At 58.2% G+C, this 16,259-nt stretch overlaps 1 protein-coding gene across 1 annotated transcript in view; it reads right to left on the bottom strand.

Moving 5' to 3' along the window:
• Positions 1 to 303: 303 nt before the first annotated feature.
• NUP160 (nucleoporin 160) overlaps positions 304 to 16,259 on the bottom strand; it is a 30,427-nt gene continuing 14,471 nt past the window's right edge. Inside the window, exons 17-35 of the mRNA XM_057419386.1 lie at positions 14,424 to 14,557; positions 14,032 to 14,102; positions 12,131 to 12,290; positions 11,440 to 11,509; positions 8,686 to 8,784; positions 8,233 to 8,352; positions 7,506 to 7,601; positions 7,300 to 7,394; positions 6,597 to 6,693; positions 6,415 to 6,520; positions 6,162 to 6,322; positions 5,553 to 5,613; positions 4,708 to 4,818; positions 3,716 to 3,839; positions 2,867 to 2,968; positions 2,501 to 2,642; positions 2,183 to 2,308; positions 560 to 664; positions 304 to 427 (exon numbers count right to left, since the gene is read on the bottom strand). Coding sequence (XP_057275369.1) covers positions 341 to 427; positions 560 to 664; positions 2,183 to 2,308; positions 2,501 to 2,642; positions 2,867 to 2,968; positions 3,716 to 3,839; positions 4,708 to 4,818; positions 5,553 to 5,613; positions 6,162 to 6,322; positions 6,415 to 6,520; positions 6,597 to 6,693; positions 7,300 to 7,394; positions 7,506 to 7,601; positions 8,233 to 8,352; positions 8,686 to 8,784; positions 11,440 to 11,509; positions 12,131 to 12,290; positions 14,032 to 14,102; positions 14,424 to 14,557 — 2,067 coding nt within the window. The 3' untranslated portion in view covers positions 304 to 340. The remainder of the gene's footprint in view (positions 428 to 559; positions 665 to 2,182; positions 2,309 to 2,500; positions 2,643 to 2,866; positions 2,969 to 3,715; positions 3,840 to 4,707; positions 4,819 to 5,552; positions 5,614 to 6,161; positions 6,323 to 6,414; positions 6,521 to 6,596; positions 6,694 to 7,299; positions 7,395 to 7,505; positions 7,602 to 8,232; positions 8,353 to 8,685; positions 8,785 to 11,439; positions 11,510 to 12,130; positions 12,291 to 14,031; positions 14,103 to 14,423; positions 14,558 to 16,259) is intronic.

Below are 16,259 nucleotides of genomic sequence, written 5' to 3'. Positions count from 1 at the left end.
GGGGCTATATAGCCCCTTACCCTATAGCGCCGTGGGGCACGGCGGTACCACCGCCAGCCGGGCTGCGGGTGCAGGACACAAACCTGTAGCAACACTTGGAGTTTATTAACCAAAACCACACCAAATAAATAACAGCGAGGGGACGGCACAGGGAGGAGGGGGGGGGAACAACGGCGGCACCCCCCGGCCCTGCTCATCACCCCCATGAGGGACAGGGTAGAGGTGACCCCCCCCCATCCTCAAACCTGATGGTGATGGGGACAGGAGGAGTGTGCACAGCACCAGGGGCCGAGCCAGCCCCCCCCGTTTACCCCTGCAGGCGTGGGCTATGGGGCTGGCTCTAGCTGCGGCGGTACAGGCGGTCCCGGGTGGCCACGCTCACCTTCTGCTGGTAGTCCTCCATCTTCTCCGAGAGCTTCTGGTAGAGCTGGGCCAGGGCACAGAGCAGGAGGTGAGGGCTCCCCCCTGGCCCCCCTTTTCTCCTGCTCCACACCCCCCAGCGCCGGGGGGGGGGGGGGGGGCACCATGGGGTGCCCCATAGGGAAGGGGTCGGTCCTACCTCCACGCTGTGGTGGTTGGTGGTGCTCTCCCGCAGCGCCTGCAGCAGCTGGTCGATGGCGGTGTAGGGCAGCCACACCATGGGGGCCGTGGCTGAGAGTGGGAACTGGGGGGACACACACACACAGAGGGAGCATTGGGGTGCAGTGGCAGCAGAAACGCTCCTCACCACGGGCACAGCTCCTGAACACCAGGGCCTGGCAGCACCGGGGCCTGCCAGGAGGTCCCCTGGCATCTAATGGGGGGGGGATCCACACCCGTTTGTCCTGGAAGCACCCTCACGGGCACAACAGAGACATGGGGTGGGTTGGGATGAAACATAGAATAGTCAGGGTGGGAAAGGACCTTAAGATCATCCAGTTCCAACCCCCTGCCATGGGCAGGGACACCTCACACTAAACCATGGCACACAAGGCTCTGTCCAACCTGGCCTTGAACACTGCCAGGGATGGAGCATTCACAACCTCCCTGGGCAACCCATTCCAGTGCCTCAGCACCCTCACAGGAAAGAATTTCCTCCTTAGATCCAATCTAAACTCCCCCTGTTTCAGTTTGAACCCATTACCCCTTGTCCTGTCACTGCAGTCCCTAATGAAGAGTCCCTCCCCAGCATCCCTATAGGCCCCCTTCAGACACTGGAAGCTGCTCTGAGGTCTCCCCGCAGCCTTCTCTTCTCCAGGCTGAACAGCCCCAACTTTCTCAGCCTGTCTCCATACAGGAGGTGCTCCAGCCCCTGAGCATCCTCGTGGCCTCCTCTGGACTTGTTCCAACAGTTCCATGTCCTTTTTATGTTGAGGACCCCAGAACTGCACACAATGCTCCAGGTGAGGTCTCAGGAGAGCAGAGCAGAGGGGCAGGATCACCTCCTTGGACCTGCTGGTCACGCTGCTTTGGATGCAGCCCAGGACACGGTTGGTTTCTGGGCTGTGAGCACACACTGAAGCCGGCTCATGTTCATTTTCTCATCAACCAACACCCCCAAGTCCTTCTCCTTGGGCTGCTCTCAATCTCTTCTCTGCCCAACCTGTAGCTGGGCCTGGGATTGCTCTGACCCAGGTGTAGGACCTTGCACTTGCCATGGTTAAACTTCATGAGGTTGGCATCAGCCCAGCTCACAGGCGGGTTGAGGTCCCTCTGGATGGCATTCCTAACAAATGAAGGGAGCTTAAAGCTCCTCCAGCTCCAACCCCCTGCCACGGGCAGGGACCCCTTCCACTGGAGCAGCTTGCTCCAAGCCCCTGTGTCCAACCTGGCCTTGAGCACTGCCAGGGATGGGGCAGCCACAGCTTCTCTGGGCACCCTGTGCCAGCGCCTCAGCACCCTCCCAGGGAAGAGCTTCTGCCTAAGAGCTCATCTCAGTCTCCCCTCGGGCAGGTTCAAGCCATTCCCCTTGGCCTGTCCCTCCAGGCCCTTGTCCCAAGCCCCTCTCCAGGTTCCCTGCAGCCCCTTTAGGCACTGGAGCTGCTCTCAGGTCTCCCCTTCAGGAGCCTTCTCTTCTCCAGGCTGCCCCAGCTCAGCTCTCTCAGCCTGGCTCCATGGCAGAGCTGCTCCAGCCCTCGCAGCAGCTCCCAAGCCCTCGCAGGATGTGCCCCAGGGAAGGCTCCAGCACATCCCAAAGCCTCACCTCGATTCCAAAGTACCGGTGCCCTTTGCCCAGCACAGCATCCACGTACTCCAGGACCAAATCCACCGCCTCCTCCAGCAGGTCATAGTTGAGATAGAGCCGCAGGAGCTGGGCAGCATCCACCTCCTGTGAGCAAAGGGGGAACCATCAACCAGGGCACCCACCCCGGAGCCACCACGATGCTGGAGGAACCTGCTCCGAGCCTCAGGAATGGGCACAAGGCTTCCTGGGGCTGGGAATGGGAACGGAGCTCCCCCGAGGACAGCGAGGGGCAGCAGATGGGATGTGCGGAGCAGCGTCCCCCATCCCTCGTGTCACCTTGTAGCTGTTGATGAGCCAGTTGGGCAGAGGGATGCCGTGTGCCAGGAGCTTGTTGATGACACAGCGATGGTACAGGCTGTTCTGGGACGGGTACCGCTCCAGATAGGATGAGAGCAGGCGCCAGGCTTCATCTGTGGCACTGCAAGGGCAGGGTTTCCCCTTGGAACCCGTGCCAGCAGCTCCTGTCCCCTGGCCTGCTGCCCGAGGTCCCATGACGGGAGCAGGCTGACAGCACGGGACATGGATCTCCCCATGTCCCAGCCCCACAGGTCTGCCTTATGGGGGTTTATGGCCCTGTGGCCCTCTGCACCACGGAGAGCAGCGCTGGGAGCTCTTCTCTGCCCCCACCAGACAAGGCCTTACCTGGACTCCTTGGTGGTAACCAGGGCAGAGAGCTGGTTTGCTGCTAACCACTCCCAGGCCTCTGCCTGCGCTGCTTCCCCTCCCAGCTGCAGCTTGATGCACCTGTAGGCAGAGCAATGCAAAGGGGGGTGCTGCCCTCAGAGCCCCCCCAGCCGCAGCTGCCAGCGGCAGAACCACCCCTTGGCAGGGCTATTCCCAAGCAGCAGCCACGAACGAGCTGCCCTGGCAGGGAAAGGTGGCTGTTAGAGTGATTCCCAAGCTGCTCCAGGTGTTACAGGGGAATTCATGTTAGGAAGCTTTGGGGCTTGGGTAGGAGGTGTCCTCCATGCAGTCAGCCACAGGACCAGGTCACAGCAGAGCTTGGTGCACAGGAGGAATCCTGGGGTCAAGATGGGGCACGAGAGCAAAGGGCCAGCACAGAGACCTGACACCGGAGCCAAGTGCTCTGCTCTGAGAGCTGCCCAGCAGCTTGGATGCATCTCCTGTGAGCATCAGCAGGAGGTGCCATGAGCCAACGCACCAGCAAGGGCTCCAGGTACTGGCTGTGGCTGGGCTGGGATCACTGCGACCATCAGATGCCAGCTCTCACCCTTGAGACCAAGGTGACCTCTCTCCCATCCCAACCTGATCACCAAGGCTCCCTTATCTTCACTTTTGAGGTGTGAAAGAGCAAGTTCCACCCCAAACCCCCTACACTGGCTGCTGCCATGTGGTCGTTAGCAGCCACGGCAAGGAGAAGGTGAGGACAGCATCAGCTTTTAATGCCCAATGTGCTGCAAACTGCACCCTATGAGCATCACGGAGCACGTGTGCATCACCTGAGGTGGGTGGGAGAAGCCTGCTACCTACTTGAAGGTGAGTCCCTCAAAGATGGGTGTCAAAGGCAGCTTGAAGGTTTGGCACAGAGTGATGGCCGTGTCGAAGAGCCCGGCCCGCACCAGGAGAGCAACCGTTTCCTCGGGTGTGGAATTGCCTGGGGGGAAAAGGAGGATGGGGAGCAAGGAGGAGGAGGAGCAGGAAAACACCTCTCCCTGTCACACCCCGCTGCTTACTGGGGGCCCAACCCCATGCAATGCAGCTGCAGTTACAACAGCACCGTGGTAATGGGCCAGTGTAAACCACCCTGAGGCTTTCTTGGCCTCAGGAGCATCTCATGAGGCCTGGGGGGGCTGCAGTTAAGCAGCAGTGACCCATGGAGCCAGCTCTGCTGAGGCACAGGCTGGGGGAGGACATGGGCACCATAGCCTGTGTCCGACAGAGCTCATCAGCTCAGCTCTGCCAGCACAGGCAGAGGCAGGAGGAGATGAAACTCAACTTGTGCCTCCATCACTGGGAAGTCATCTCCTCCTCATACTTAAAGGGGAAAAACCACGGGCACGTTGTGTAACCCGTACAGAGAGTGGCAGAACACACGCAGAGGGTCAGGGTGGGAGAGCTGCAGCTTTCTGCTCCCCCAAAAGAGAACCGGTTTGGCAAGCTAACACCCTGGTGAAGCAGAATTGCCCAGGACACGGATTTGCCTTGCAGCAAGTGGGGTTTTTCTAAGGCTTTCCAATCCTGCTTCACCTGGGGGGCAATTTCCATCCAGATCTCCAAGCCTTTTTGTCCCGACTCATGAGCATAACCCCACGCTGCAAACCAAAGCCAAAAGATGGGGGAAGAGCTAAAGCTGGTTCCCCTGCTCTGCTGAAGCCAGAGGCAAGGTTCCGTAGCAGGGAGGGGATCTGAAGGCTCCCTGCCAGCTCCTGCCTTTGTCTCTGGGTTGGAAGCACACGGAGCTGGGACTGGAAGCACTGGAAGCACCTCGGGGGAAGCAGAGGTGGCTGCAGTGTCCCTCTTACCTGCCACAGCCGCTGTGGACAGGTCATGCTGCACCAGCGTCAGCCGGATGCGGGACAGCACACATTCCTTCTCCAGGTCCTCCAGCTCCAGGATGTCGATCTGGCGACTTGCTGCAACACATGGAAGCTCTCAGCACTGAAAAACAGAGCTCTGTGGGCATCCTGCTGAATGCCTGCAGCCTTCTGCCAGCCTTCGAGGAGCTGCAGCAGGGAAAGCACTGAAGGCAGGGTCAGGATTTGATGTCTGAAAGTGGGTCTGTCTCCGTGGCATGACTCGTGCTCTGTTCCAGATGTGAGCTGGTGGCTGGGCACAGCCCCTGCTCGGCTGCCAGGAGCTGCTACAAAGCAGCTCAGACAGAAAGAATTGGTTTAAAAATACCTGACCTGAAATTCTCCTGCTCCGCCACAAAGCGAACCTGCTGCCAGCATCCCGAGCTCGGGCAGACACCGAGCACAGACCCTACAGCAGGCACTCACTGCCAACGCCAGGGTTGCCAAGGAACAAGGGCTTGACCAACCAGGAATTGCCTCTTAAAGGCTTTTCCATTGGGTTTAATTACAAGTTATTACCACGGAAAGCAAAAGGGAGGGAAGGCAGCACATAAAGCTGCAGGGGAGTGTTCAGCCTGGAGAAGAGAAGGCTCCTGAAGGGGAGACCTGAGAGCAGCCCCAGTGCCTAAAGGGGCTGCAGGGAACCTGGAGTGCGGTACCTAAGCTACAACCTCCCCCCATATCATTGAGCTGAGCTGCCCTGAGCCATCTCCCCCCTCAGAGGGGAGCAGCAGAGCTCTGAGGCCAGGGCAGAGGCTGTGGGCCCAGAGGAAGCACCAGGAGCGGACACTTACTTGGCACAGCCGCGCACTCCCCGTCGTGGCTTCTCTTTGGGGATGCTCCGGGGCGCTCGTACTTGCAGGGGAAAGCAGAGAGAGGTTTATGGCACAGCCTGGTTCCAGATGTCAGGAAGCTCCTCCCTGGGAGGGTGCTGAGGCGCTGGCACAGGGTGCCCAGAGAAGCTGTGGCTGCCCCATCCCTGGCAGTGCTCAAGGCCAGGTTGGACACAGGGGCTTGGAGCAAGCTGCTCCAGTGGAAGGGGTTGGGGTTGGAGCTGGGGGAGCTTTAAGCTCCCTTCATCCAACCCAAACCGGGCTGGGGTTCCACACGCACACCAACCCTCTCCCAGAAGTTGCTCTGCTTCCACACAGTGACACAAGGGTGACGCAGGGAACGTTGAGCAGCACAAGGCAGTGCTGCCCATGCCGGCCAAGAGGAGGAGAGCAGCAGGTGAAGGTGGTCAGTGCCTTCGCTCCCAACCAAAAGGGTCTTGGAAGCTCCTTCCCAAACCCATCCCGCATTCAACAGCTCATATGGAACCACGGAACGGATTGGAAGGGGCCTGAAGCTCATCCAGGCCCACCCCTTGCCACAGCCCACAGCAAGCTCAGGGCTTTTCCTACCACTGCTCCAGGAGCTGGCTGCACTATCCAGGCGTATTCCGGCCGGATCAACCGCAGGCAGTTGACAGCAGCAAGGAAACAGTTGCCTTGCTTCTGGAGCCCCCGCAGCGTCCGCACCTCCCTGCCCAGGCGCATCCCGTACTCAAACATCACCGTGCCAGCTGAGGAGGGAAGGGGAAGGCATCAGCGTGGGGCCAGCCCACCCCAGGACCGGGGTGGGGGGGAGCATTCCAAGGGCCCAGCCTGAGCTCACCCTTGCGGTAGTTGTGGCGGTAGATGTGGAAAGCATAAAGCAGCTCATAGTAGTTGTGGGTCATCAGGTCGACGGCCCGAGCGTGAGATTCGATGATGCCCACCACCTGCAGCACCCGAGAGGCTCAACTGGGTTAAAACCCTGTGGAAAAGGAGCCCTCCCCTGCCCAGCGCCGGGGTTACCTCGTTGTGGAGGTTCACGTAAGGGAATTCCACCAGGTCCTGGAGCTGGGAGCGCTCGCACAGCACCACCACTAGCTGGCGTAGACAGTCCAGCTGCCTGCAGGGGAAGAGCACAGCACCAGTGCCATCTGCAGGCTCGGAGCCAGGAACCCCCGGCTGGCTGACAAGCTCCACAGGGTTCTTGGCTGGCTCCGAACCAATAAATCCCCTTCAGGCTCCTGCAGCGCTGGAAAGGAGAGGTCCTGGATGCTCTCTGCAAAGGGCTCGCTGGAGGGCAGTGTCTCATCCCTCCTCAGCTCTGCCTGGGTAAGATCCATTCTTCAGCCTCAACTAAAAAGCCTGTCCCAGCCGTTCCCACTCAGCGCATCCTCCCGTTAGGGGGAAGCTGCCTCTGCTCAGATGGAGCTCGAGCTGACATTTCAGCTCTCTTCCTTACCCACCTGAATTGCCTGCACTCCTGAAGCTTTCCAACATGCAACCCTTGAGCCACCCTTGTGGCTCTTCCCTGAAGCACCTTCCTTTGGGATACTGCCCACCCCAGATAGCCTTAAAAGCCTTCCCAGGCACTAAGCAGAACCTCTTAAAGCAGCAGCAGCAGCCACATCCTGCCCTCAAGTGTCATCTTCCTTTCAGCCTGAGGGGGAAAAGTGGTACATGGACCCCTGAGACAAGTGAGTATGAAGGTCCTGAAGCTATCGCCTACCTGCCCGGATCGGGGTTTTGCGTTAGGGCTACATATGCTTCGCTGTTGTGTCCCAAATCCAAGTGATGTTTGAAGATGCAAGTCCTCAAAGTAGCCTGGAAACACCAAAAGAACATAAACCAGCACGTTCTGAGCGATCAAACTGATGAGAATCCCTTTGGGAGCTCCCTAAAGAGACGCACTGATGCCAAAGCAGTGCCCTGTACCTGGCTCCTCCAGTCATCCGCTGACTCCATGATGGCCAGGGTGGCCAGCTGGATGACCAGCTCTGGCAAACCCACCATGTCCAGCAAGCACAGAACCTGCAGAAGACAACAGTCCTCTGCGTTAGCTTGGTTTCGCTGGGCTGTTACAAGAGCTGCTCCTGTCCCTGCCTACCACGAGAGCAAGCAGTTGGCAGTGTTTAGACTGGAACAGGGATGGATGTGGTTCCAGGGACACCTGACAACCCTTCCTGGATGTGAAAGGCAGGGAGTCCCTCACAAGGAGCCGGGTCCAAGCTTGCAGCCTGTCTGCTCTATGGCATTAGGCACGAAGATCTTATCCTAACTCACAGACATTCATTTGCACTTGCCACAAAGCTTAATAACCTTCCCCTTAAGCAGCATCTCCCGTCGAGCCTGGACATGCCTGGCTTCTGCCTCCAGCAGCTGGATCTCGCCCTGCCTTTTCCTGCTGGGTAACAAAGTCCTCTGCTATTAGGAAGCCAATAGGTGGAAAGTACCTGGCTTTCACTGCAGTCCCCTCCTCATGCTCCCCCAGAGAAAGCAAACAGAGGTTTCACCAACAAAGAGGGGTTTTGAGGCTGAAGTCACCTCTTTGGAAGCCAGGGACTGAGCAGGAACTCCCTCTCCAAGCAGTGTGTGTGTGTGCAAGGCCCTGGTGCCAGTTTACTTGGTCAGGATCATGCACATGGAGCCGGCTCGGCCCTACCTTGCTGTAGTACTGCAGGCGTGGAGTGGAGACCATCTCCCCCTCCTCAGGCTGGATCAGCCTGTCCAAGAACTCTTCTCTCCCCACCTCCGAGGCAGCCTGGCAGAAGCAATCCAAAGCCTAGAAGCAGACCAGAAAGCAGCTCGTGTGTGTCCCCTGGGGCTGACCCAGCCTCCTGTACCAGCGAGAGGACGCTGCCGCCTGCTCCAGCTCCACTGCATGAGACCTCCTGGCCCCATGCTAGCAAGAACATCCCCAAGAGCAGGTCCCACCACCCCCTCCCTCCAATCCCATCCTTTGCCTGCAGGCAGCAGAGCTGGGGATGATGGTTCCTGACTTGCACAGCAGAAGCAAGGCTGCTCCTACCTGTGCACCAGCTGCCTCCCAAGGGAAGCAGGCCCAGATCCCAGAGGGAGGCAGAGCTGGAGGGAGGGAAGGAGATGAGATCCTTACCTTGTGGCCCTCACCCATGACCAGGTAGCACCTGCCCATCATGAAGCAGCAGGAGCCCATGTTCACGTGGCACCATGGCTGCAGGAGGCGAATGTATTCCTATGGGAGAGGGGGAATGGGAGACAGGTTGGATGGGGCTTGGAGCAAACTGCTCTAGTGGAAGGGGTTCCTGCCCGTGGCAGGGGTTGGAGCTGGAGGAGCTTTAAGGTCCCTCCCGACCCAACCCATTCTATGGTTCTATCCTTCAGGTAAGCCCTCCCTTGTGACCTGCAGGCACCCAGGACCAGAGGAAGGGTTAGGTCTCTAACACCAAAGTGCTAATTTGGTGGCTCCTTTAGCTGCTGTGCTCACAGAATTCCCACTCTTCCAGCTCGAGGGCTGGTTTTCCCAGCCCCAAAGCCCCTGGAGTGCATGGAGGACCCCCCCCCCCCCCCATGCTGCTGGGAAACAACCTGCTCCAAAGAGCTCCAGCATCCACAAGTTAGAGCCTCCGAAACAGCCCCCTAAAGCCACACATGATGCTCTGCAGCCACTGCAAACTCGCTGCAGGGGAACAGAGCATGAACCTGGCTGCAGGTGTGTGGAGGCAGAGGAACAACGGGCAGAGAAGGCGTTAAGAGGAGCAGAGCCTGCAGCAGGGCCGCAGAGGGAGAGCAGCCACGGGAGAGCACGGATTGCAGCAGCACAGGCAGGGATGAGGTGGAGCATTGGTGGCACCACACCACAGGCACTGGCCAGGATGAGCTGACACAAGCTGCCTGCTCTGCCAGCACAACGTAAGGGCTGCCAAGTGCCATCAGGGATCCATAGGCAGCGAGGAGGCACGGTGACAGCTCCAAAGCTGGCATCCCTGGGACAGCAGCGGATGCTCTTGGCATGTGAAGCACCAGCAATGTCCCACTAGCAGGGGCTTAGAGGAAAGGAGGAGAGGCCAGAACCCAGCAGCAAAGGCAAGGTCTCGCAGGCCAACCTGCCCCTCTGCATGTGCAGTCAGCCCCCAGCACGCAGCCCCTCCAAGCCCCCACTGAGCCCCCACATTAGCCAGCTCCAGCAGATAAATCCCACCCTGAGCTTGCTCATCAGCTTGGCCCACAGAACCAGCCCCAGGGAGAGGCCTGGCCCTCGTCCCAGGGCACTGCTTTGGTTCCTGGCCCTTCCCTGGGCACGGGGGCTGCCTGCATGGCCCCCTCTATGTGGGTCACGGTGCAAAGCTGGGGTTAGCTCCCGGAGGTCAAAGCACTTAATCCACGTCGTGGGATCAGCGAGTGGAACAGAAGGCAGTGGGGAGGAGGGAGAGCTTGCTCCTGCAGAGATAAAAGCCTCCTGTACCTCCTCGAGGAGGGCCGCAAGTGAGGTGAAAGCAATGCAAGGCAATTCAAAGGAGGGGGAAGGAAGCTGCCCCCAAAGCATTTCCTGCCTCCAAAGCCCATTTGCCATTCTTCTCGGTGGCACAAAAGGAAGTCATTCAGCCCCCAGGTGGGAAAGGGGCTGGGAGAAGAAAAGGGTCTGGAAAGCACGGGAGAAAGCATCTCAGTAAGAGCAGCCTGCACCACAGGCTCAAGGACTGGGCGCAGCGCCGTGTCACATGGAGCTGCAGCCACGGGATCGTGAGCTTCCCAACTGGAGCACGAGGACCCAGCCCCTGGGGAGCACACGGGAGATGATGGAGGGACAGTGACCCGAAATACAGCAGCCTGCAGAGGCACCTGAGGCAAAGGAGTTCACTCCTGCTCCCCCCAGAGGCTTGGGAAGATGATGGATGCTCCTTAAGCTGTGTTTTTACTACTAAGGACATTTAAGGCAGAGCTGAGTCCTGGAGCAGCACCCGGGTTGAAGACAGAGCCTTGTGAACCCCCCCCAGCCCTGGGGGCAACCCATTTGGAAGGGCAGCACAGGAAAGGATGTGGGCACACCGGGAGCTGCTGTACTAAGGGCTCCCTGTGGCAGTTAACCAAGCTCCACCAGGATGCTCCTTGCACACAGGGAAGAGAAGCCCTAGGAGGCTGAACTCCTCCATGGGAAGGGTACAGCGATCCTGAGCACTCCTGTCTGGGTTTGTCTTGAAAACATAGAAAGGAAAGCACCAGAGAAGCATCTAAAGTCATTCCCCAGCAAACTCCCTGTGGCTTTGTCTGGATTTGAGACGCTGAGCAGAAAGCCTTGTGTGAGCAGAGGTGGGCACTGCAGGGAACAAGACAGATGCAGGAGGGAGATGGAGGAGATTTGCTACCTGTGGGCTGCTCACTACACTAATGCTGTGATAGCTGTAACAGAGACACTGCTCCATCCCTGGCAGTGCTCAAGGCCAGGTTAGATGGGGCTTGGAGCAAGCTGCTCCAGTGGAAGGTGTCCCTGCCGCAGGGGGTTGGAACTGCAGGAGCTTTAAGCTCCCTTCCAACCCAAGCCATTCTCCACTCTCCAAAAGCATCATTCCTTGCAGCCTGTTTCAGCTGCAGGACAAGCTTCCAGCCCATCATCTCCACAAGGGAGACGTGGGAGAGGAGAGCTTGGGAAGATCACAGCTCACATCTGACCTCGGATTGCAGCACCAAGGGGAGCCCAGAACAAACTGCAGTGCCTGGGAAGCTGCTGGTTTGGGTGGCTTCTGCCAAGGAGAGGCAAGAGGCCGTGCAGAGCTCGCTGTGGGTGATGCAGAGGGGTAGCACGAGGTGTAGAGCTGCTGCTGATGGGCACCCACGCCTGCACTCACTGCTCTTCCCCTCTCAGATCCCAGAGCCGGCAGGAAGCACCCACCTGGAGCTGGGTGTACTGACAGTTCCCCATCAGGCACTCTGGGAATAGGAAACTGGGGTTGCTGGGCCATCTGAGCAGAGGTTAAGGAAGAGAGGACAATGCAGGCTGGTGAGCTCGGAGAACAGGCCTGAAAGCTGGACTCTCCCGCTCCCTTTGTGGAGGGAAAGGAGAGAAGATTAAACCTCTCTTTACACAAGTCATTATTGTGTAATGAGGTTTATCCATATGAAACAAAACCATTAACACATCTAATCCCCAACTGCCCAGCTCTTGCTCCCCTTCCAAGTCTCCCAGCATCTCCCCTGGCCAAGGCAAGTAAGTTCCTAGAGCTCAGGGGCTTAAAGTCAAAGCTCAAATCCCTTATTGTGCACCCAAATGGGGTGAAACCTTCCAATACCCACAAATCCCATTAACACCAACAACAGCCACTTGCTCAGGAGACTTCTCTTGGAAACCTGGATGGGGAAAACATGGATTTTGGAGCTGCAGACAGCAGGGGTGGCCAACTTAGCCCCTCAGAGCTCTGCAGCCCAGCACCTTAACCCCTCTGCTAGTGCCAACCCTCCTTCCACAGACCCACCCGTGCTCCCAACCTCACAAATGGGACAGCATGGAGCCTCCACACCAGGGTTATGGGCTTCCATGCCCTATGGATCCTCCTCCTGGTTACAGTGGGCACAGGCAAGGATACAGCAGGGGCAGGAAGTCAGCCACTATGGCTGTGATGAGATGGGGCCAGTTCAAGCTTGTTTCAGCCAAGGTGGTGTTTGGCTGCAAGAAGAGGCGAGAGATGATGTGCTTCCTGGCCACCTCCTGGAAGAACAGCTCCACGATTGTCTGAGGGCTGGATACTGAAACACAGAGGTGAAAGGAGCGCTGAGAAGAGGGCCTGCAGCACACATCGATCAACCAGGTTTGAAAAGACCTTTAAGAGAGCGATCAGGTCCGTCCGTGCCCCCCGAGCCTTCCCTTCCCCATCACACTTGAGCTCCAGGCCCTGCACCAGCCCCAGTGCCCATCCCTGGCCCCAAGAGCCCGGCTGTACCCTTGCTGCTCGCAGAGCAAGTCAGAGCCAACCAACAAAGCACGTTCAATGGGCTGGGATGTCTCTGCCTGAAGTCAGGGGGAGCAGCAGGAGCTCAGAGAGCCCTGCAGGGCGCTGTTTGGTAACCACAGCTCCATTATGGGATGGAAACAAAGGGCTCTGCTCTTGCTCCCCCTGCTCTCCTCACAAGCCAGCTGCAGCTCTCCCTGCTGCCTGTTGCAGGGCAGAGTGGAGGCAGTGCTGATTTGGCTATGTGGCTCCCGCTCGGATGCCTCCCTCCTCATTCCAGCACTCCCAGCTCCCATTAGCAACCGTTCCCAACGCCTCCCTGCAGGCTGCCACCTCCTCTCTGCCTTCCCTATGTTTCACATACTTCCCCCCCCCCCTTTCCCAAGCCACAGCAGCCAAACAGGACTTTCCTCACGAGCAGGCCAAGAGCGAGCCCACGAGCCTGGCACACACAAAGGATGCTTTCAATCCGCCCTGCACTCCCTGACATTCACAGGGAGGCACAAAGTGCCTCCTGCCTCATGCAGCGAGTGTTTGGACTCCAGAGGTCACAGTCTGCTCTCAAAGATGCCCCAAAGGGCTCTCGGGAAGCAGCAGGGATCCTTCCCCAGCTCCCAGCCCCTCACACGAGGTGCTGCTGCCTGCTTGGCGCTGCCTTTCTCTGCTCCCTCTGAAGCATCTCAGCCTCTGAGTGCAGAGCAGTCAGAGCAGGCCCTCACTGGGGCCTCTTCTCCCCTGCCCTCCTCGCCACCTCCCTCTGTAACCACTTCAAGGCACACACCACCCTCATCCTCATGAGGTTGCTTTATATTCTCCCCCCATTAGGATTTCGCCCCCAGAACAGTAACCTAAAGTGTGTCTTTGCAGTGAGACTTCCACAAGTGCTTACGACCACGTTGGAGCAAGCTGCTCCATTGGAAGGGGTCCCTGCCCGGGGCAGGGGTTGGAGCTGGGTGAGCTCTAAGCTCCCTTTCATCCCAAAGCAGTCTGGGATCCTATGGAAACATGAATGATTTACGAGCTGTGGTTTCCCCCTCGAGGTACCAGCTGTGAGCATCACTCAGGACTGAACTGCACCCAGCTGGAAGCAGGAGCGTGTTTTGGGGAAGTATTTCTACATCCTCGTGCTTCCCTGGTTGCTGTGGGATAAATCATGGAATCACAGAATCAACCAGCCTGGAAAAGAGCTCCAAGCTCATCCAGTCCAACCATTCCCAGCCCTGCCAAGGCCACCACTGACCCACGGCACTGAGGGCCTTGTCTATAGGGTTTGGGAGCACTTGCAGGGCCCCTGCCCTGGGCAGCCTGTTCCAATGCCTGAGCACCCTCTGGGGCAGGAATTGTTCCTCAGCTCCATCTAAACCTGCCCTGGGGCAGCTTGAGGCCTTTGCTCTTGTCCCATCCCTTGTTCCTTGGGAGCAGAGCCCAGCCCCTCCTGGCTCCATCCTCCTGGCAGGCAGCTGTAGAATGCACGAAGCATTTCAGGGTGCAAGAGGTATAAAGAACAGAGGCCTGGAGCTGCTGAAGCGGTGCCTTACCCAGTCTATGGGCTGTCAGAGCAGTGGTGTCTGCTAACTCCAACACAGAGAGATGCTGCAGATTAGATTCCCTAGAGAAGAAGAAAAGCCATCAGTGAAGAGACAACAAAACGCCTTCTGCTTTAATCGTGCTCATTGTTCAGCTCGGATGACTCCCACTGCTGCAAAAGGCAACAGCCCCAGAACAGGGAGACCTCACACAAGGAGCACAAGGCAAAGAGTCAGCTCAAACCACAGCAGGAGCAAACCCACCCTCCCCAGCACAACCTGCCCCCCCCCCCGGAGCCATACACCCACTGCAACCACCAGCTCTTCATACCAGGAAGGGCATTTCAGGTGGCTTTAGCAGGAACCTACAAGACAAAGGCACAATGGGCACGGTAGGGACTTACAGGGTGTCCACAGGGACGTCGGAGGCCAGGCACTGGCTCGCCCACCGGATCAGGTAATAGGAGAGCAGCAGGGGAGAGGTGCGGTGCAGCAGGTCCTGCTGGGACTGGAACAGTTGTCCCCCTCCCAAAACCGTCTGCAAGCAAAGCACAAGGGCTTGGAACACCAAAAGCCATGGCAGGATCAAGGGCAGGCGAGGGGGTTTGGGGCAGGCCCTGCTTGTCCCCCATGCAAGCACCACAGAGGTCACCAGCCCAGCAAGGAACAAAACCACCAAGTGAGCAGCAGGACCCTTGCATGAGCCAGAATAACCCAGTCACAGATCCCAGTGTGAAATCAAAGGATCAGAGACTGGTTTGGGTTGGGAGGGACCCTGAAGCTCCTCCAGCTCCAACCCCTGCCACAGGGCAGGTTAAAGCCATTCCCCTTGGCCTGTCCCTACAGGCTCTGATGAGAGTCCCTCTCCAGCACCCAAATGTCCTGTATCCCTTTAGACAAAAGGGTGAGTGAGTTAACCTTTCTGGTGGCCCAAACCCCATGGGGAAAGGTGAACAAGCAAAGCTGTGTGCACCGAGTGCTTCTCCAGCCTGCAAACACCAAAGGTGCGATCCCATCACCAAGAGCAAAACCACTTTGCTGCAGAGACCACAAAGGGCCCAGTCCTGCTGCCCCCGTGTCGCACCCCTGCACGCTCCAGCCGAGAGCTGGGTGACACCAGAGAGGAACAATTCAGGCTTGTGGAGGACACGAGCGTGTCAAAGCAGCAAAGCACCAGCTCCTGAGTGAGCAAGCAGCAGGGCACATGTGCTCTGTGAGAGCCTGGCTCCAGAAGGGCACCTTGCAATGTGCTTTAAATGCTACCAGGGCAGCCTTATCCCAAACCATTCTATGTCCAAGCCATCCTATGATTCCATTCTGTGATTACAGAGACCTTACAACAGTCTTCAAGTGCCTAAAGGGGCTGCAGGAAACCTGGAGAGGGGCTTTGGACAAGGGCCTGTAGGGACAGGCCAAGGGGAATGGCTTTAACCTGCCCGAGGGGAGACTGAGCTGAGCTCTTAGGCAGAAGCTCTTCCCTGGGAGGGTGCTGAGGAGCTGGCACAGGGTGCCCAGAGAAGCTGTGGCTGCCCCATCCCTGGCAGTGTTCAAGGCCAGGTTGGACACAGGGGCTTGGAGCAAGCTGCTCCAGTGGAAGGGGTCCCTGCCCGGGGCAGGGGGTGGGACTGGTTGAACTTTCAGGTCCCTTTAACCCAAACCAGGCTGTGACTCTGATGATTATCCAGGAAGGAGTTTTCAACCAAGCAGCTCCTGCAGCCGTGTTTCCAAGGTAAACAGTGTTAGTTTAAACAACACTCCCTTTTGTCTTGTTCCGCATCCCTGCGTCCACCCAAAGCCTCAGCACCTTCCCTCACGTGGCCACATGCCCAACAGGATGAACCCAGCCCAGTCCACGGCCACAACCTTCACAGGGGCTGTTTGCACAGACTGGGACAGCCCTGGAGAGGCCAAACCCACGGCCTGTGGGTAAACACCGATGCTGTGACGCTGCCGTGGGGATGGGCAAAGAGATGGAGAACTGTGCGTGCTCAGGCAATGCTGCTTCAGATGGGAGGCTGGAAACAATGCCCTTCTCCCACAAAAGAGGTTTAATTCCTGCTTCCTGGATGCTCAGCATGGAAAGAGGGAACTGGGGCGTGAGCTTTGCTGAGGATGACAAAAGCCAACAGGGCTTGCCCGAGCCTGGGGCTGCTTCACCCAATGCTCTGTGGGAAGAGACAGAGCTGGGAGCCTGGCACCAGCAGGAGCCCAGCTCCCGGAGTTCAAAGCAGGCAGAGCAA

The sequence above is a fragment of the Pezoporus wallicus genome, unplaced genomic scaffold (genome assembly GCF_028554395.1).
Source record: "Pezoporus wallicus isolate ANWC-B61680 ecotype Strahan unplaced genomic scaffold, APGP_CSIRO_Pwel_v1 contig_11336, whole genome shotgun sequence".
In the NCBI taxonomy this organism is placed as follows: domain Eukaryota; kingdom Metazoa; phylum Chordata; class Aves; order Psittaciformes; family Psittacidae; genus Pezoporus; species Pezoporus wallicus.
This window is presented reverse-complemented; position numbering and strand designations above follow the sequence as displayed.